This window comes from Spermophilus citellus (assembly GCF_964194105.1).
Source record: "Spermophilus citellus genome assembly, chromosome: 4".
Lineage (NCBI taxonomy): Eukaryota > Metazoa > Chordata > Mammalia > Rodentia > Sciuridae > Spermophilus > Spermophilus citellus.
Genome location: NC_138185.1, coordinates 130,615,682 through 130,632,690, shown reverse-complemented (window position 1 = coordinate 130,632,690; position 17,009 = coordinate 130,615,682). Strand labels below are relative to the sequence as shown.

Here is a 17,009-nt window from a genome sequence, read left to right as displayed (position 1 = left end):
TCTTCAGTGATTTTATTTTTATTCTTTTGTGCATATACATTCTTTTGTATATATACATTGTGTATATATATATACATACAATGTATATATATATGTGTGTGTGTGTGTGTGTAGTGCCCATAGCCAAACACTGTATTGTGGAGCAAGTTACCTGATCCAATTGTCTATGAGCTTCTCATTCTGCAATTTGGCCAGCTTCAGAATTCCAGATCCCATGTTTTAGATTCTTTAGGTCTTTGCTTTTCTCTAACCAGCAGTAACCATGGAAACTTCAAAACCTCCAGGGTCATTTCCAAATATGTGATCTAGGTCTAAGAAACATTGAAACTTCTCCATTAATCAACAAATACTCATTGATCCAACTATGTTTCAGGCACTGTGGTTCTGAAACCTACCAGTCTCTGACTCAAACTTCCAAGGGAGAACCTTTAAGCCCAAAGACAAAGGATGCCCTTATGATTGTTTCATTGAAATAGGACCTTAGGGAACCAAATCCCTTCCAGGCCGTACACACTCTGGGGCACACTAAGCTTTCTCAGAAAGCTCTGACACAACTGTAGCATTGGTGATTCCAGGAACAGTGGTTCAAAAGGCCTGTTCTACTTGCACTGCAAAATGATTCAGATGAGGGGTTGGCCACTGACAAAATCAAAACTAGAAATTCAGCCTTAAGGAAGCCAAAAGGACCACAAAAGGAAAATAGTAGAATGCATTCTCATCTGGTTCTGCATGTTAAGGGAGGCCTGGGAAGACATCAATGGAGGGACCTGTTTCATTCAGCAATACTGTATAAGAATACTGGAGTCTCTTCCACGTGCATGGGCTTTAACATTCATGTGTTTTAACCTCTGAATTAATTTGTTTCCCTTCAAGCTCTTGAGGCCATCCACTGCCTATCCATGCATGGACTTGCACAGGTATATAACTCTCTGTCTTAGGTTGGCGAATGTGTGTATATAACCTGCTTGTGGTATGTGCTTGTAAGATAAAAATCTACAGATTTCTAGAGATGTACATGGATAAATCAGCAGCCCTGTTTTTAGCTGCAACATATTTTTAGAAACCACTCCATAAAGTGCATCATATTTTCCAAGGAAAAGATGCTATAATTGGGAGTTTCATTCCTGACCAAGGAGTCCCTCAACAAGTAAAATATAGATATACTTTAAATAGTTTGTCATGGAACAAAAACTATGACAATTTAATAAATTTCTAAAAATATTTAAAGCCATGCCCTAAGTCCTATAAAAGGGACATAAATATACACAGTACCTAGACATGGATTCTCAAAATTTCCAGAAATGTCCAACCACCACATAAAAATGCAGTGAAGTTGATGTATGTTCCAAAATTAATGCACTGCTATAATAACATTAAAAATTGAGTTAACTATTTTGCAAGCATGAGATTTTAGTGGAGCATTTAGGGATGATTTAAATAGTCTCAATTTTCTTTCTTTTATTTTTTTAAAGTGCCCAAAGAAATTATTGATATGATGTCTCATTTTCCCTTTGAGATGGAAATTATTTTTTACTACTTCTATTTTATAAGATTTTTATCTTCCTAGCATTTCCCCTCCTACTACTCCTCTTCCTTCCCCTCCCTTTCCCTTTCTTCCTACAGCTTGTCTCTTCCACCCTGCCCAGTATATGATCACCATGGAACTGCCATATTGCCACAATACAACGCCATCCTGGACAAAGGTGAATGGTTCAGAAATTGGCCCCAATCACTATAAGTAGCCTTCCTAAGAATTTGATAATTGGAACTCAGAGAGTCAGAGATGGGGGTGTGAGGAGGCCTCGGAAGCCCTGACCTTGGTCCTTATTTGCTTGATTGTTCACTGCTCTCGGGTTCCATGAGCTACCCCAATAACCTTTCGAAGAAATTTCTCCTGGGCAATCCTGGAGGTGCACACCTGTTAATTCTAGTGACTCAGGAGCCAAGGGCAGAAGGATCTCATGTTTAAGACCAGCCTTGGCAACTTAGCAAGACTCTGTCTCAAAATAAAAAGGGTCAGGAGTGTACCTAAGTGGTACAGCAATCCCCAGTAGCAAAATAAATAAATAAATAAATAAATAAAATAAATAAAAATAAAAATACATAAATAAATAAAAGAAACCTCTCTTTTTGCTTAAACTAGGCCATCATTTTTCTATTACTCGAAATCAAAAAGAATCAATAAATATATACCTATGGCAAATTATTCCTTTTACCTTAAAGCTGAGGTCAAAGAATTATTACTCAGACTTGATGCTTTAGAAAATGAGCACAAGAAATCGCAAAAACAGCTTATCAATTAATATGCACCACATGCTCCCATATGAGCTTGTAGATAGATGTGAGTAGAAAAACTATACCGCAAACTGTTACTATTGGTTATCTCAGTGTTTTGTCTGTTTTTCTTCTATTTTAATTCCATTTACTAACTTCCACAATAAACCAGATTTACTTTCCATAATCAGAAAAAAAAAGTGAAAAACTTTTAAGAATGAGATGACCCCAATAGGATTTACATTAGCAATGATGATGATCAGGGTGATGTTGTTATCATACTGAAAATAGTTTTTCCACTTTAATTTTAACTGTTATAGAAAAACAAGCTAGATATGTTAATGAGATGACATTTTGATATGTGCATACAGTAGGTAATATTTAAATCAGCTTAAACATATCTATTTCCTCAAGCATGTATCATTTCTTTATGGTAAAAAATTTTAAAATTCTTTCCTCTGAATCTTTGAGATGGAGAGTACATTATTGTTATCTATACTCACCCTACTGTGCAACAACAGCACACCAGAACTTCTTGCTCCTGTCTGACTATAACTATTGATCAATATACCCATTGATCAATCTTTCCCCACCCCTCCTTCCCTTCTCCCTACTCTGCTTTTCTTCTGGTAACCCCCATTCTACTCTCAACTTCTATGAGATTAGATTTTTCATATTCCATATGAGTGAGATCATGTGGTACTTGCATTTCTGTGGCTGGCTTATTTCATATAACCTAATGATCTCCAGTTCCATTCATGATGAGGCAAATGAAAGGATTTCATCCCTTTTATGACTGAATAGTATTTCATGGTATGTATGTACCACATTTACATTTGAAGTATAATTAAATACATTTCTTAATCTTACATCTGTTCATTCCAATAATCACTATGCCCCTGCCATGTGGAATACACTGAGTAGAGGACAAGGGTACAGTTGGTTTTCATACCTTCTCTCTGCACAGGACTCCATCATACTATAAAAATCTTTTCCAATTGATTGGAGACACCCTTTTTTTTTTTAGTTAGGTCTTTGAATACTTCTAAAAGAAATTTAATGGGCTATTTTATTTATCTCAAGTATTTGAGAATTGAGATCTTAGCCTTAAATAGATTGTGAGGAATTGGAGGGCAATGAAACTTGGCGGGGGGGAAGCAGTCACTGTCTGCATACTCACACATGTGCCACGTCAAACATCCAGCAAAGGCCTCTTGACATCTCAACGTGAGAAACTAAATGTATCCACTTACACCAGCGCTCACCTAGGAAATACTAATTATGAATGTTATGTTTCATTGCATGGCTTATTGTTCTAAAGGCTGATAAAGGTCATGAATCTGACCCTGGGACTCCAGATCCTTACTGCAGTCTTAATACTCTTTTCTGAGCAACAAACAATGGGACTTGTTTTAACCAGCCATGTACATTCCATCTTAGCCACAATGCCTGTTTCCAATCCTTAGTGTAGACTAGAACTTTATAACTCTTTCCTTTAATAACTGTTCCCCTGCCTGATAGGCTCATTCTTTTATCTCCACTCCAGTGGTTCTCATTTAACAAGTCATTTGAACTGCAACCCTAATCCTACTCCTAGGTTTCATCCTAAGTCAGCACAGAATCAATATACCATATGCTGTTCAACTACTCCAAGGTTTAGGCAGAGATATACACACTAAACAATCCTGATCCTGTAACACTCAGGAAGTTTAGATAAATGCCAGGCTGTTTTCAAACAAATGGGTATCTTAATGTAATCACCTCCACACAGATATTTGACCTCTACAGAATACCTGTCTTCCTAATGTTCACAATTCATAAAAGCCACATGCACCAGACCTTATGGAAATGTTCAGCTGTACCTTGGATCTGCTTTGCATCAAAAGGTTATTCTCTCTCTCTCTCTCTCTCTCTCTCTCTCTCTCTCTCTCTCTCTCTCTCACACACACACACACACACGAGAGAGAGAGAGAGAGAGAGAGAGAGAGAGAGAGAGAGAGACTCTGAAAAGCTACCTTTAATGTCCTGTTGAAGCTAAAGAATCAAAAATTTCAAGTTAGTGAATTGAATTTTCAGAACCATTGCTCAGGAGCAATAACATTACATACAAACAGGAAATTAGTCCAATTATAATATCTTCTGAATTATGATCTCTGCTTCATTGTTGCCTTACCTAGTACCAAATCACCCAAACAGCCTACTTACTGTCTATAGCAGCAGTTCCAAAAAAAACAACACTACTCAAGAGATTTTTCCCCCCATGGCATAATGGGGCAGATAAACCACAATGTGCAGCCTGAGATGATCAGCTAGAGAAAATGAATTTTAAGACAGAACCCCAAAAGGGAGCATTCACTACTTATTCTCTGGAAGCTCCCCATTTTCCTTCACAGAACCCCAGGGATGGCAAGTATGCAAATAAAGCAAAGCCACTGTGAGCCACTTGTGCCTAGCTGCCCTTGGAGCCAGTGCTGCATGCCTTGCATTTAAGCCTGGCTGATTTTATTACCAAATAAATATGAGTTACAAAGGCACCAAATACTGAAAGAGGACAAAGGAGTAAAGTGAGGGTCTGGAGTTTCCTTTGCTAACAGTTGGCCCTGCACCTTGGGGTAGAATATGCACTGTGGTGATGTGGTGATGGATTACATATTTCCTCTACGATTCTTTGGGCATCAAAATATGAGGTTCTGTTCTTCAGGTTGGAAGTCAAGCTTCATCACACCGCTTCATTTACTGGGTTTACCCTGATGTGTCTATTCCTCCTTCAGTGTCTAAGACAGGTCCCCCCTGGACATACCAAGGAGGCATCTTTTCATGATGTGGTGGGTTACTCAAGGGAGGGAAGCTGGGCTTTAGGTTTCAACCACCTGATTTTGTGTGTGTATGTGTGTTTGTGTGTGTGTGTGTGTGTGTGTTTCTCAACTTGGATCAAATGAGGGCTGTTTTTTTTCTTTAATTTTGCTTTTAAAATCACAAGGACAGTCTTCCAGGAGAAAGCAATGTCTCTATCATCTTCAGCATGTCTTCTACTTGTCTACCTTCTCATTTTCCTGGCGGTCCACCTGAAGTCAATGTAGAGAAATGTGATGAGAGGTTTGAATGGGGTGTAATCTGGGGAACTACTGAGAAAGTAAATGGCCTCTTGTCCTTTTCTTTTTCTTTGCTCTCATGTGAGTACCTTCTGTGTTCTGATTCCTATGGATTCACCACTTAGACAACTGGCAAAAAGTTCATCATAAAGACAGGAATTCTGCTCCATCTCTCTCCTGTTTCAGATGGGGATCCTCTTTGTACATCTTAACTGTGGCTCCTCTTCATTACCAGGATGTCACGTTGTTGTCTATTATATGCAACCTAGAAATGGTGAGACATTTACTATGGGAGGGACATCAGCCCCCATTTGTTTGTACCCATAATGGAGACTTTCAGCTACACTAATTTATCAGCACTCACATCTGAATTATCATGTTTGATAGAAAATGTGTGAAGATAGCTGTGTGTGATCACACAAAATAAAATTCTTTCTTTCGAAATTATAACTGACTCACTGAAAATTTTGTCTTGTACTGAACAGGACAATGTGGTAAACGAGAAAACTTTGAGAACAGATAAAATTTTAAATAAAAAAGTTTGAAACTTGATTTAACAATATGTTTAAATGATAACATCCATGAAAATCATAATAAAGTAAATTAAATATTTGTTGAATGTCAAAACATATACAGGTTAAAGAAGTAGAACAAGGGGAAAGAAGGAAAAGTTAAAAGAAAATGAAAAAGATTAAATATTTGGGAAGTAAGGTGGGAAATAGAGTCTGTAGGGAAAGTGAACCATTTTTTTTAACCTGATCACATATGAACAATGAAGCCATCTGCTCAGAGGCAGCAACTTTCATGGCTTTGAGATAGGCACATTACTAAATGCACCAGTCTGACATCAAGGTGAGAGGAGCCTGATGAATCCCAGTGAATGGGTTCAGGAAGCTGGAAAGGGGAAGCTTAGTACAAGATTCTGAAGTAAGGTGAATGACGGTTGGCCTTTCATATGGAAATCGGCCTCAAGATTTCAAGCCCCAAATGGGCCAAGGACCTGAACAGACACTTCTCAGAAGATGATATACAATCAATCAACAAATACATGAAAAAATGTTCATCATCATTGCTAGCAATTAGAGAAATGCAAATCATAAGATTTCATCTCACTTCAGTCAGAATGGCAGCTATTATGAATACAAACAACAATAAGTGTTGGCGAGGATGCGGAATAAAAGGTACACTCACACACTGCTGGTGGGACTGCAAATTGGTGCAGCCAATATGGAAAGCAGTATGGAGATTTCTTGGAAAATTGGGAATGGAATCACCATTTGACCCAGCTATCCCTCTCCTTGGTCTATACCCAAAGGACTTAAAAACAGCATATTACAAGGACACAGCCACATCAATGTTTATAGCAGCACAATTCACAATAGCTAAATTGTGGAACCAACCTAGATGCCCTTCAGTAGATGAATGAATAAAAAAAAATGTGGCTTTTATACACAATGGAATATTACTCAGCAATAAAAGAAAATAAAATCATGGCATTCACAGGTAAATGGATAGAGTTGGAGGAGATAATGCTAAGTGAAGTTAGCCAGTCCCAAAAAACCAAATGCTGAATATTTTCTCTGATATGAGGATGCTGAATCATAGTGGGGTGGGAGCAGGGAGCATGGGAGGAATAGATGAACTCTAGATAGGGCAGAAGGGAGGGAAGGGAAGGGAAGGGGTATGGGGTTAGAAATGATGGTGGAATGTGATGGTCATCATTATCCAAAGTACATGTATGAAGACATGAACTGATGTGAATATACTTTGTATACAACCAGAGAAATGAAAAATTGTGCTCTATATGTATAATATGAATTGTAATACATTCCACTGTCATATATAAATTTTTAAAAATTAATTTAAAAAATTTCAAGCCCCATAGCAGATGAAATCCCCAGGCTACCAAAGAGTATCTTAAAACTCAGACCTCCCCTCCAATCAATCTCTCCCTCTCCTGGGCTAAGATTCATTGAATGTTTTTTTTTTTTTTTAATCCATTCTTGGGAGAAGGTGCATACTCCTTCATACTTCTACCAAACTACATGCCAAAATGTTGATGCTGGGAACAGATAATGTCCATAGCCATTTTCCTCTGTCTTGAGCTCTCTTATCCCAAATACTCCTGTGGCTAAATCTCTCACTTTACTAAGGTTTTAGCTCAAATTTCTTCTCTTCAGAGAGGCCTCCTCACTACCAAATCTGAAAAAGACCACCACCCTCAAGCTTCTATAAATCTGCCCAAAACATAATCTCTTATGTCTGTATCACATATAGACATATCTATAAAGAATAATATCCAAAGGCAAAGCCAGACTTTCTCCTTTGGGTGTGTACATTAGTGAGAAGCTGAATCTTCATAGCAGAGGGAATAAGTCAGTTTTTTAATATTTTCTAAATAAGAAAGTATAGACACATAGTTTATAAGTTTTATCTGCATGTTATATTTTGCAGTGCTAGAGACTGAGTCCAAGGGCTAAATAATTTGTGCATACTAGCCAAGTACTCTATCATTGAACTACATCCCCAGACTCTAGAAGATACATAGATATGTGATGAAGGAGAAAAGGTTTCAATTAGTAGAGTTGTTATGCAAAACAACCTAGCAATACACATCGGAAGCCTTTAAAATATTTAAGTTGTTTGATCAATGATTCTAATTCTAGAATTTGTCCTATAGAAATACTCAAGAGATGTTGATAAGATGTTCATAGCAGTATTACAACAATTAAAAGAATGTTATGCAGCCATTAAAAATTCTTTAAAGAAACAGCCCAAATATCTTTTGATTAGTGGATGGATAAACTAAGTTCAGTATATACATGCAATAGAATAGTATTCAGCCTTAATAAGGAATGATATTCTGAAACATACTACAACAGCACTCAGCCTCAAAGGCATTGTGCTAAATGAAATAAGCCAGACATAAAAGAACAAATACTATATGATTCCATTTATATAGGGTATTTAGGATTAGTCAAAATCGTAGAGACAAAAAGTAGAAGTGGTGGTTGCCAGACATTATGGTAAGTGAGGAGGCAGAGAATAGGAAGTTAGTGTTTAATGAGTATGGAATTTAAATTTGGGAGGATGAAGAAATCCTGGAGATGGATGATGGTGATGGTTGTACAACAGAATAAACATACTTAATGCCACAGAAATGCACACTTAGAAATGGTAAATTTTGTTATATATTACATTCCACTGTATAAGTGTGTGTGTATATATGTGTGTGTGTGTATATATATATATAATATTATATATATATTATAATATATTATATATATATATATATAATAAAAATGGGAGCTAAAGACTGGGCATGGTAGCATATGCCTATAATCCTGGAAACTTGGGATGCCAAGGCAGGAGGATTGCAAGTTGGAGACCAGCCTTAGTAATTTAGCAAGGCCCTAAGCAACTTAGTGAGACCCTCTCTCAAAATAAAAAATGAAAAGGGCTGGGGATATGGCTCAGTAAAATAAGTGTCCCAGAGTTCAATCCCTGTTACCAAAAAAAAGAAAGAAAGAAAGAAAGAAAAGTAAAGAAAAAATTGGAGCAATAGGAAAATGATTAATATGGAAGAAATATATAATATGGCTCATATTTTCTGCAAAAAAATCATTGTGAGCTCATGCATAGAATAAAAACACTGGAAAGAAATTCCAAAACATAAAATGTTAATAGACATTATCTCTAGGTGAGATTATAAATAATTTCCTCTTTCATTTTTTTAATTTCCAAATGCTCTGAGTAAACATGCAGTGTTTTTATAACTAAGATATAAAAGAAAGTTTAAAAGGCCAGTCCCTACACATCTATCCTCTTATTCTGAATTATTGTTTTAGTAATAGCACTTATTACTACCTAAAAGTTTATTTCATATCTATTTCCTTGCCATAGTCCATTTTCCCAGCCAGAATGTAAATTTCATGAGAGTAGACATTTTCTTACTCACTGCTGGATCCTTAGTTCGTGAACAGTTTCAGGCACTTAATGGACATACTATAAAAACTTTAATAAATAAGAATGAGTCAATGAATGAATGGATGAATGAACTGAGTAAAGTCACTGTCAGTGCCTTAGTTCATTGCTGATGCTGTAACAAACGACATTAGAGTGGGTAATTGATAAATAATAAGAATTAATTTCTTGCAGTCTGAAAGCTGGGAAGTTCAAGATCAAGGCACCAGCAGAATCAGTGTCTGGCTTCTGCTTCATAGGTGGGAGATTCTCGTTGCATCTCCACAAGGCAGAAGGGGCAAACAGCTCCCTTTCACCTCTTTTATAAAAGCACTAATCTCATTCACCAGGGATCTGCCTTTGTGACTTAATCACCTAGTAAAGACCTCCTCTCTTAATATGATCACACTAGCAATTAAATTTCAATGTAAGAATTTTTGGGAAAAGGTACACCCAGACCATAGCACTCAGGTCCAGAAAGTGGACATTCCTTTGTCCTGTGCCCCTATCCCAGACACCTGGGAGATCAGTCATAGGAAGGGTTTTCTCAGATTAAGGATCATCAAAATGATATAAAGCTTAAAACATTTCCAAAATAGGGTTAACAGTGTGGAAAGTAGTCCAGACCCCACATCACTTGAAGGATTATTGAAGGGGCTAAGAATGCAAAAGGGAAGATATAGAGAAGAAAGTGATAGCTATCTCCAAATACTGCAAGTAGAGTCAAGAGGAACTTGCACTGATTTGATAAATATCCACTAAAGCTCTTCCATGCTCTAGGTATGGGGTAGGTATCAAGTGTACAAACAAGCAAGCAAAAATCCAGGATTTTACTTCATTTCTTTGACTCTAGATCAAATACCAAGGATTGGTTAGAAATTTGCAAAGACAAATTTCAATGCTGCATAAGGAAGAGTATCAAATCAGCATTTCTTAAAGTGTATCCCATGGAACCCTAGGGATATAAGGATTGTTTATTTATATTTTTTTCTTAAATTTTTTAGTTGTAGATGCACACAATACCTTTATTTTATTTATTTTTATAATTGAACCCAGTGCCTCACATGTTCTAGGCGAGTGCTCTACCACTAAGCCATAACCCCAGCCCCTTTTTATTTATATTATATGGAAAAAAAGATTCTTGGGCCAAATAAGTTTAGAAATATTTGAGGTAAAGTTCTTTTTTGGGGAGTGGGGTACTGGGGATTGAACTCAGAGGCACTCAACCACTGAACCACATCCCCAGCCCTATTTTGTATTTTATTTAGAGACAGGATCTCACTGAGTTGCTTAGTGCCTTGCTTTTGATGAGGCTGGCTTTGAACTCAAGATCCTCCTGCCTCAGCTTCCCAAGCTGCTGGGCTTACAGATATGAGCCACCATGCCCTGCATTAAGTTAATTTTGCACAGGACCTCTCAGAGTTCTTAATATATCATTGTACATTATGATTCTCCTAAAAAGCAATAAGGTTCTTTCTCAAATTTTTTGATCACAGGATCCTTTTCTAGGCCTAGAATTCCATGGAATGAGCATTAGAACAAGTTCCTCTCTTTGCAACAAGAACCGTCACCTTCAGAACAGGTAGCACCCACAGATCCAGATGGGCACACCCCTGAGACACAGCACCATCTACCACAGATGCACAAGTCTCCATTCTAAACCACTTGTCAATCCTAGTCCTCTCACCTCATCTCTCTCATCTCACAGTGTTCCCAGTTACCAGTTTCACACCCACATATTCTCCTTTACTTCCTTGCTTTGAACTTGGCTATAATGAACCATGCCTTGTATTTCAGTCTTTTACTTGAGCTCTACATAACAAAGATTGATTTTCTTCCCATAAGCTATCTGGGGCCACCTGGATAAAGGCTCCCCCCAGGTTCAACTCTTTCATCTAGCTCACTATACAAAAAGGAGCAAGACTCAGACTCACTTTCATGACAGGGATGGCATAAATGGAGACAGCTTGGATTTTTTATATTAAAAGTTTTGCCTGCACTTATTTTTAGCTACCTCTTTGACAGGTCTGAGGTTCTATAATGTCCTATTTCCAGACATAATTGTTAAGTACTTTGGTACCTGGGAAACCAGCTATTTCTGTAGACTGAATCATCTTACTAGTCCTCATATGGAACACAGATGCTCTGCCACACAGTTGGGTAATTTTCACATGGTGAGATAAAGCCACTTGAGATGCAAGGTCACTGGGGTATGTTCTACCTTCTAGCCATATAGATAAAAACCCATATTGATTTTGAAAGCTTGCATGAAATTCCTGCAGGAGAAACTGTTGTGATGTTAAACTATAGATGTTAAACCTCCCCATAATTTTTGGTCTCTTACCTTGTAACTTGGGTTCTCATTCCAAAATCCAGTGACCTCATTGACTGCAGCACTTCAATACAGCCCATGTACTAGAATAAGAAAAAAATAAGAAGAAGTAGGACAAAAATACCACAAAGCTGTATCTTAGCTAAATACTGATTTCCTGGGAAGCACCTTAAATCAGCTCCTGATGTCAAGTTACATATGCACACTCCATCTGCCATTGATCTATCTGATCATTAATAGACACATGCCTTACGCTTCGGTTCAGTTCAAAACATTAGCAAAATGCAAATGGTTGATACCAGGAATGCAGGTAAAAGAGATGAATGTGAGTTTGGTGGTCAAGAGTGTGGGCTCTGGGGCCAGATGGGGTGAATTTTTATCCTGTCTCTGCCATTTCTTCATTAGGGAATCACAACCAATTACTTAACTTTTCTGCATCACAGTTTTGTCATCGGTAAAATGGAAATACAATTGTTGTAAAAGCTGAATTATTTCACACATGTAAAGCTCCTAGATGCCTACTATGCATAATTTCTTGAACATTACAGGAAGCAAAAGAATGTGAGACAAATAATATAGGAATGTCCAATCTTCAAAGAAGCTCTAACTAGCATATATATATATATATATCACAGAAATTAGTAACATAAGACAATTTTATCATCTTTTGCAAGACCACTGAAATAATAAAGCAGCTCAAGGAAAAAAAAGTCATGTCCCATACCAATGATTAGTAAGTTTAACTTGAATGTGGAACATTGGAAAAGGAATTGTGACATATGAAGTTAAAAGACAGTGTGCATTTAATGTGGCAGCAGTGGGGAGCCATGTCTGGCTGCTGGTAACAGCCTGATGCAATCTGGGTTTGAGGAGGCTGAAGCCTGTAGCAGTGTGAAGGTGGGTGGGTTAATAGTGAGGCAATAAGTTAGGATGTTCCTGTGGGAAATGGAGGTACTGACAACCCACATGGAGGAAGGATGGTCGCAATAGGGAGGAGGAGACCCATTCAGGTGACATCACGGAAATAGATGTTACAGGGTTCGGTAGTTGATTTGACATAGAGAATAAGAGAGAAGGATGAGTCAAGAATGACTCAGACTTTTTCAGTCAGGAGAGCAGAGGGAACAGTAATACCATCAACAGAAACAGGAAAGCCAGGAAGGGGACGATGATGAATTCATTTGGGACCCATTGACTGTAAGACACTGGTGGGATAGCCAGGAAATAACAAGTTGGCAGTTTGAAAATTGAATCCTGGATCCTGTGGAGAAAAGAAGCCTAGAAATACAGACTTAGTCTTCTATGTAGCTTTGCCAGTTGAGGCCGTGGGAGGAAATCCTCTTAGCAGAGCCTTGGTTGACTAAAGAGAGTGTTTCTCTTGAGAAGTGATTTGGAAATGTTATAAGAGCCAAGCAGTCTGATTGAAAGTGATCTGTCAGCTCCTTGGAAATGATATGTTTCCTGTTTAGCTTTCCTTTGGAAGCCTTCCAGCTTCCCTCTGCTTGGATATGGCAAAAGCACTGTGGAAAGATGGCAGAAGCTGGGGGTGGGGGAGGTGTTTCTCTCCAAAGAGTTCATGTAGTATTCTGAGCAGGTTCTCTAGATTTGCATCCTAAGACCAGCTCAGTGCACAAGTGTTGCCTTGACCCTGATGTTGGGGAGAACACACTGGCTGGAATGTTCTCAGCCAGACCCCTGTTAATCATGTCCCTCTTGGAGTCTCTAACATCAACATAAGAAATATCTTGGATATTTTGTTCTGCCCAATCACACTTACCTTCCCAAGGCTTGGGTACCACATGGAAGTAAGTGAGGTCTAGAGATTTATATTCAATGAACCATAAGGCTTATTCAGAAAGGAAAGCTAAATTTAGAAATGTCCATTTCAGAACAAGGGTTCAAGTTCCACATCAAGGTAAATCAAAAAGATTATGTGTGCTTATTGGTTGCTTTGTTTTCTTTTGCTTTTCAGTACCCTCTTCTGATCCACAACCCAACTCAGCCCCTGCTGCCCTGTCTCCTGCAGTACTGGTCCTGGAAAGAATAGATTCCCCATGAAATTTGGGGAGTAGTTATAGACTACACCTCCAATTCCCCCATAATACCTTGTTGATGCAGAAGTATATGCCATCTTTTCCTACAGCTGTAAATCATGAAGGTCTGGCAAGGTGGTACTAATTGGCTTATCAGTGTACACTTTTTGAAAAGGTGACCAAGAACCTGCATTTTCTACTCTCTGCCACAATGATTTTTCAAAAATCATACCAGATCATGAGCCTCCACTGCTTAACACCCCTAATATCTATGAAAATAAACCCACTGTCGGGCATGGTGGTACATGCCTGTAATCCCAGCTCCTCAGGAGGCTGAGGCAGGATGATCACAAGTTCTTAGCAACTTGGCGAGGCCTGGAAGCAACTTAGGAAGACTCTGTCACAAATAAATAAATAAATAAGATAATAAATAAATAAATAGGGCTGGGTACTCAGCTCAGTGGTAAAGTGTTCCTGGATTCAATCCTCAGTACAAAACAAACAAAAACCCCTCATTATTATAGCCCCTAGACCTTGTGTTTCCTGGCCCTACTCACCCTTCCAACTCCATCATTGTTCCTCTCTCTCTAACACACTTTGCTGCCACACTGGCTCCTTCCTTTCCCTCAAATCCACTCCACTCTTCCCAAAGGCAGAGCCTTGACCCCTCTGCTCTCTTAAAACCTTCCCCTTTGCTCTGCAGGTCTGAGTCCTCTTCATCCTTCAGGTTTCAATTCAAATGACACTATTTTATAAGTTCCCTCCTGCCACTCTTTTCCATAGCTTTATTTGTGACCTTTATGTCATTGAAGGATAATTGAATTTATTTGTAATTGCTTATTCATTTCTTGGACTTCAAACATCCTAAAAGGAAGGACCCTAACCACTGCCATAATCCTAGCACCTTGGACGGTGCCAGGCACCCAGAGGGTATCTATAACACTGGCTGAAAGAACCCAGAAAACATCTAGTGTTCAACTCTACTGAACCTTACAATGAGTAAAGGCGGTGAAGAAGCTGAGTGGGATGAAGTTCTCTCCATCTGGGGAAATGAACAAGGAGAAGAGGAATGGTGAAGTCTTCCGAGCAGAGTCCATTGCTGTGAAGACACAGGGAGGTAGGATTCATGAAAATAACCTGTCCATTTCTTTGTTTAGACACTTGATAAATGCATAAACAGAGTGACTGAATATCAAGGCCTGAGGGAGTAGAAGTTCAATATGTTAGGTACAAACTAGAGATGACAATAACTTTCATTTCATTAATTAAATGCAGATCTGCATAAGATCTTAAGAACAGATCTGTGTTCTTAAGAAACCTGGCCTCATAAAGACAGGCTAACCATGGAAAGAGATGACTTCTGTTTTTATGAGGTGAGTCACTGTTGTTAACTTCATTTAATAGAAGAAGAAATTAAAGCCTATTCAAGGGAAGGGCCTGGCTCAGTTTCATTTATTCACTGAAATTGAATTAGGGTTTATTCTAGGGACCACTACCCATTGCTGGGACCCAATATAACAGGAGTGAAAAGAAAAGAGGTTGTCCAGTGGCTCCCACTTTCCTCCTTTGGTCGACCCTGGTAACACAGTGACAAGACTGAGGGCCACAATGTGATAGCTGTTGTGAGTTCAGGCTGCTCTGGGGACTGCAGGAGCGGCACAGGAGACAGAAAACATTCCCTAATACCTGATCTTGCGGCAAGGAAAGGACACTAAAGACCTTTACATAGAGGTTGTAGGGTTGGTGAGAAAGAGGCAGAGCTTTGGCGGTGCAAAGGCAACTTCCCATTCAGTACCTGGAAGGTGGCTTGCCTAACTCCCAGCTCACTCCCTCTCTGCACACCACAATAATTATATTTTTGTACTTTCTGAGCATCAATCATTTGCTCCCAGGGAGAAGTGAACAGTCAATTTATGGACATGTATATCCGGGGCAATCCATTCCAATTGTGAAATTACTGGGATTTTCAGAGAAAAGAAGTGATAACTTATGAAAACGTCTCATCTGACTTGCAGAATGGTGACTTCAAGGGTATTACCTATGGAAAAAGATATACCCCAAATCCTCAGAAAGAATGTCCGAAGTCTCTACAATAAACTGTTAAGAGCGGCTTCCTCTGGGCTGGGAAGAGGCAGCTTTTCACTTTTTTCTTCACACTTTTGCACGGAGATGTTTTAAAAAATAAGTATATAGTATTATTTTTTAGAGTTAAAATGAAATAAACAAGCAAACTTACCACCTCACCTGAAATCCTGTTTAAATCCCGTTTCCCCCACATTTTTACAGGTATGTTATAGTTGTACATACTGATGGGATTTGTTGTTACATATTTGTATGTGAACACAATATATAATATAACAATATAGTTTGTTGAATCCTTTTTTATTAATGCCATGTTCTCTTCTTAAGAATGTACCTTCCCCATTCTCAAAGTATGAGAGAATATTATGCAGGAGAAGTTTAAGGTCTAGGCCATGCACTTTTAAAATAAGAGTAATCAGATAAGGAAGAATGACAGCTATGAAACAATTAAATACTGAATAACAGTATATAATCAAATATGATATAATGAAGGTCTGGCCATCATGCAATAAATGCTCAAAAATAGTAGAGGCCGCTGAGTTGGCAAGAATATACTAGGGGATTTTCAGCGTCTTTAAATAACTTCTTGTCTTTTTTTTTTAAAAGGAAGGACATTCCTACATAACCTTGAGACATTGTGTCTATTTCTTTACTTTCCATTCATTCCTCAACTCACCATAGATAAGTTTTTGGCTTTAACACCCCTGAAACCTCCTGAGCAAACCAACTACTTCCTCCTGGTTCATTCTAGTGAAGTGTGGATCTCCACCTACTCTTATTTTCCCTCAGAACTACTCCCCTTCTTTGGCTTTTTATTAGAACATTTTCTGTGATTTATCGTCTTTGCTTTCTGCCTACTCCTTCTCAGTCTCCTTTGCAACTTACCCTTAGCCTCATCTTTTCTTTAAACAATGTTTCCTTCTCTTCTCAGCCTCTACCAGTAGTTCTCAATCCTGAATGCATATAAGAATCACTAGGGAATCTTTAAAAACTAATTCCCAGGTTCAACTCCAGGCCAAGAAAATGAATTCCTAGCATGTAGACTCATGGCCACAAGAGCTACATAGTGCTGATTGATGGCACACAAATTTTCAGCCTAAGCTCTCTTCCACCTCTAGGTAGGTATAAGAAAATGAATATTCTACTTTCATCTCAAAATTCAATACACTGAATTATTTCTGAATTTACATTTCTGATCTTAGCCAATAGTGTCACTGCCTCTCTAGTTACATA

At 38.3% G+C, this 17,009-nt stretch overlaps 1 protein-coding gene across 1 annotated transcript in view; it reads right to left on the bottom strand.

The window, feature by feature from the left end:
- Positions 1–17,009, bottom strand: part of SHC4 (SHC adaptor protein 4) — a 130,957-nt gene that overhangs the window by 80,448 nt on the left and 33,500 nt on the right. The window contains exon 2 of the mRNA XM_081293224.1: positions 11,674–11,744. Coding sequence (XP_081149350.1) covers positions 11,674–11,744 — 71 coding nt within the window. The remainder of the gene's footprint in view (positions 1–11,673; positions 11,745–17,009) is intronic.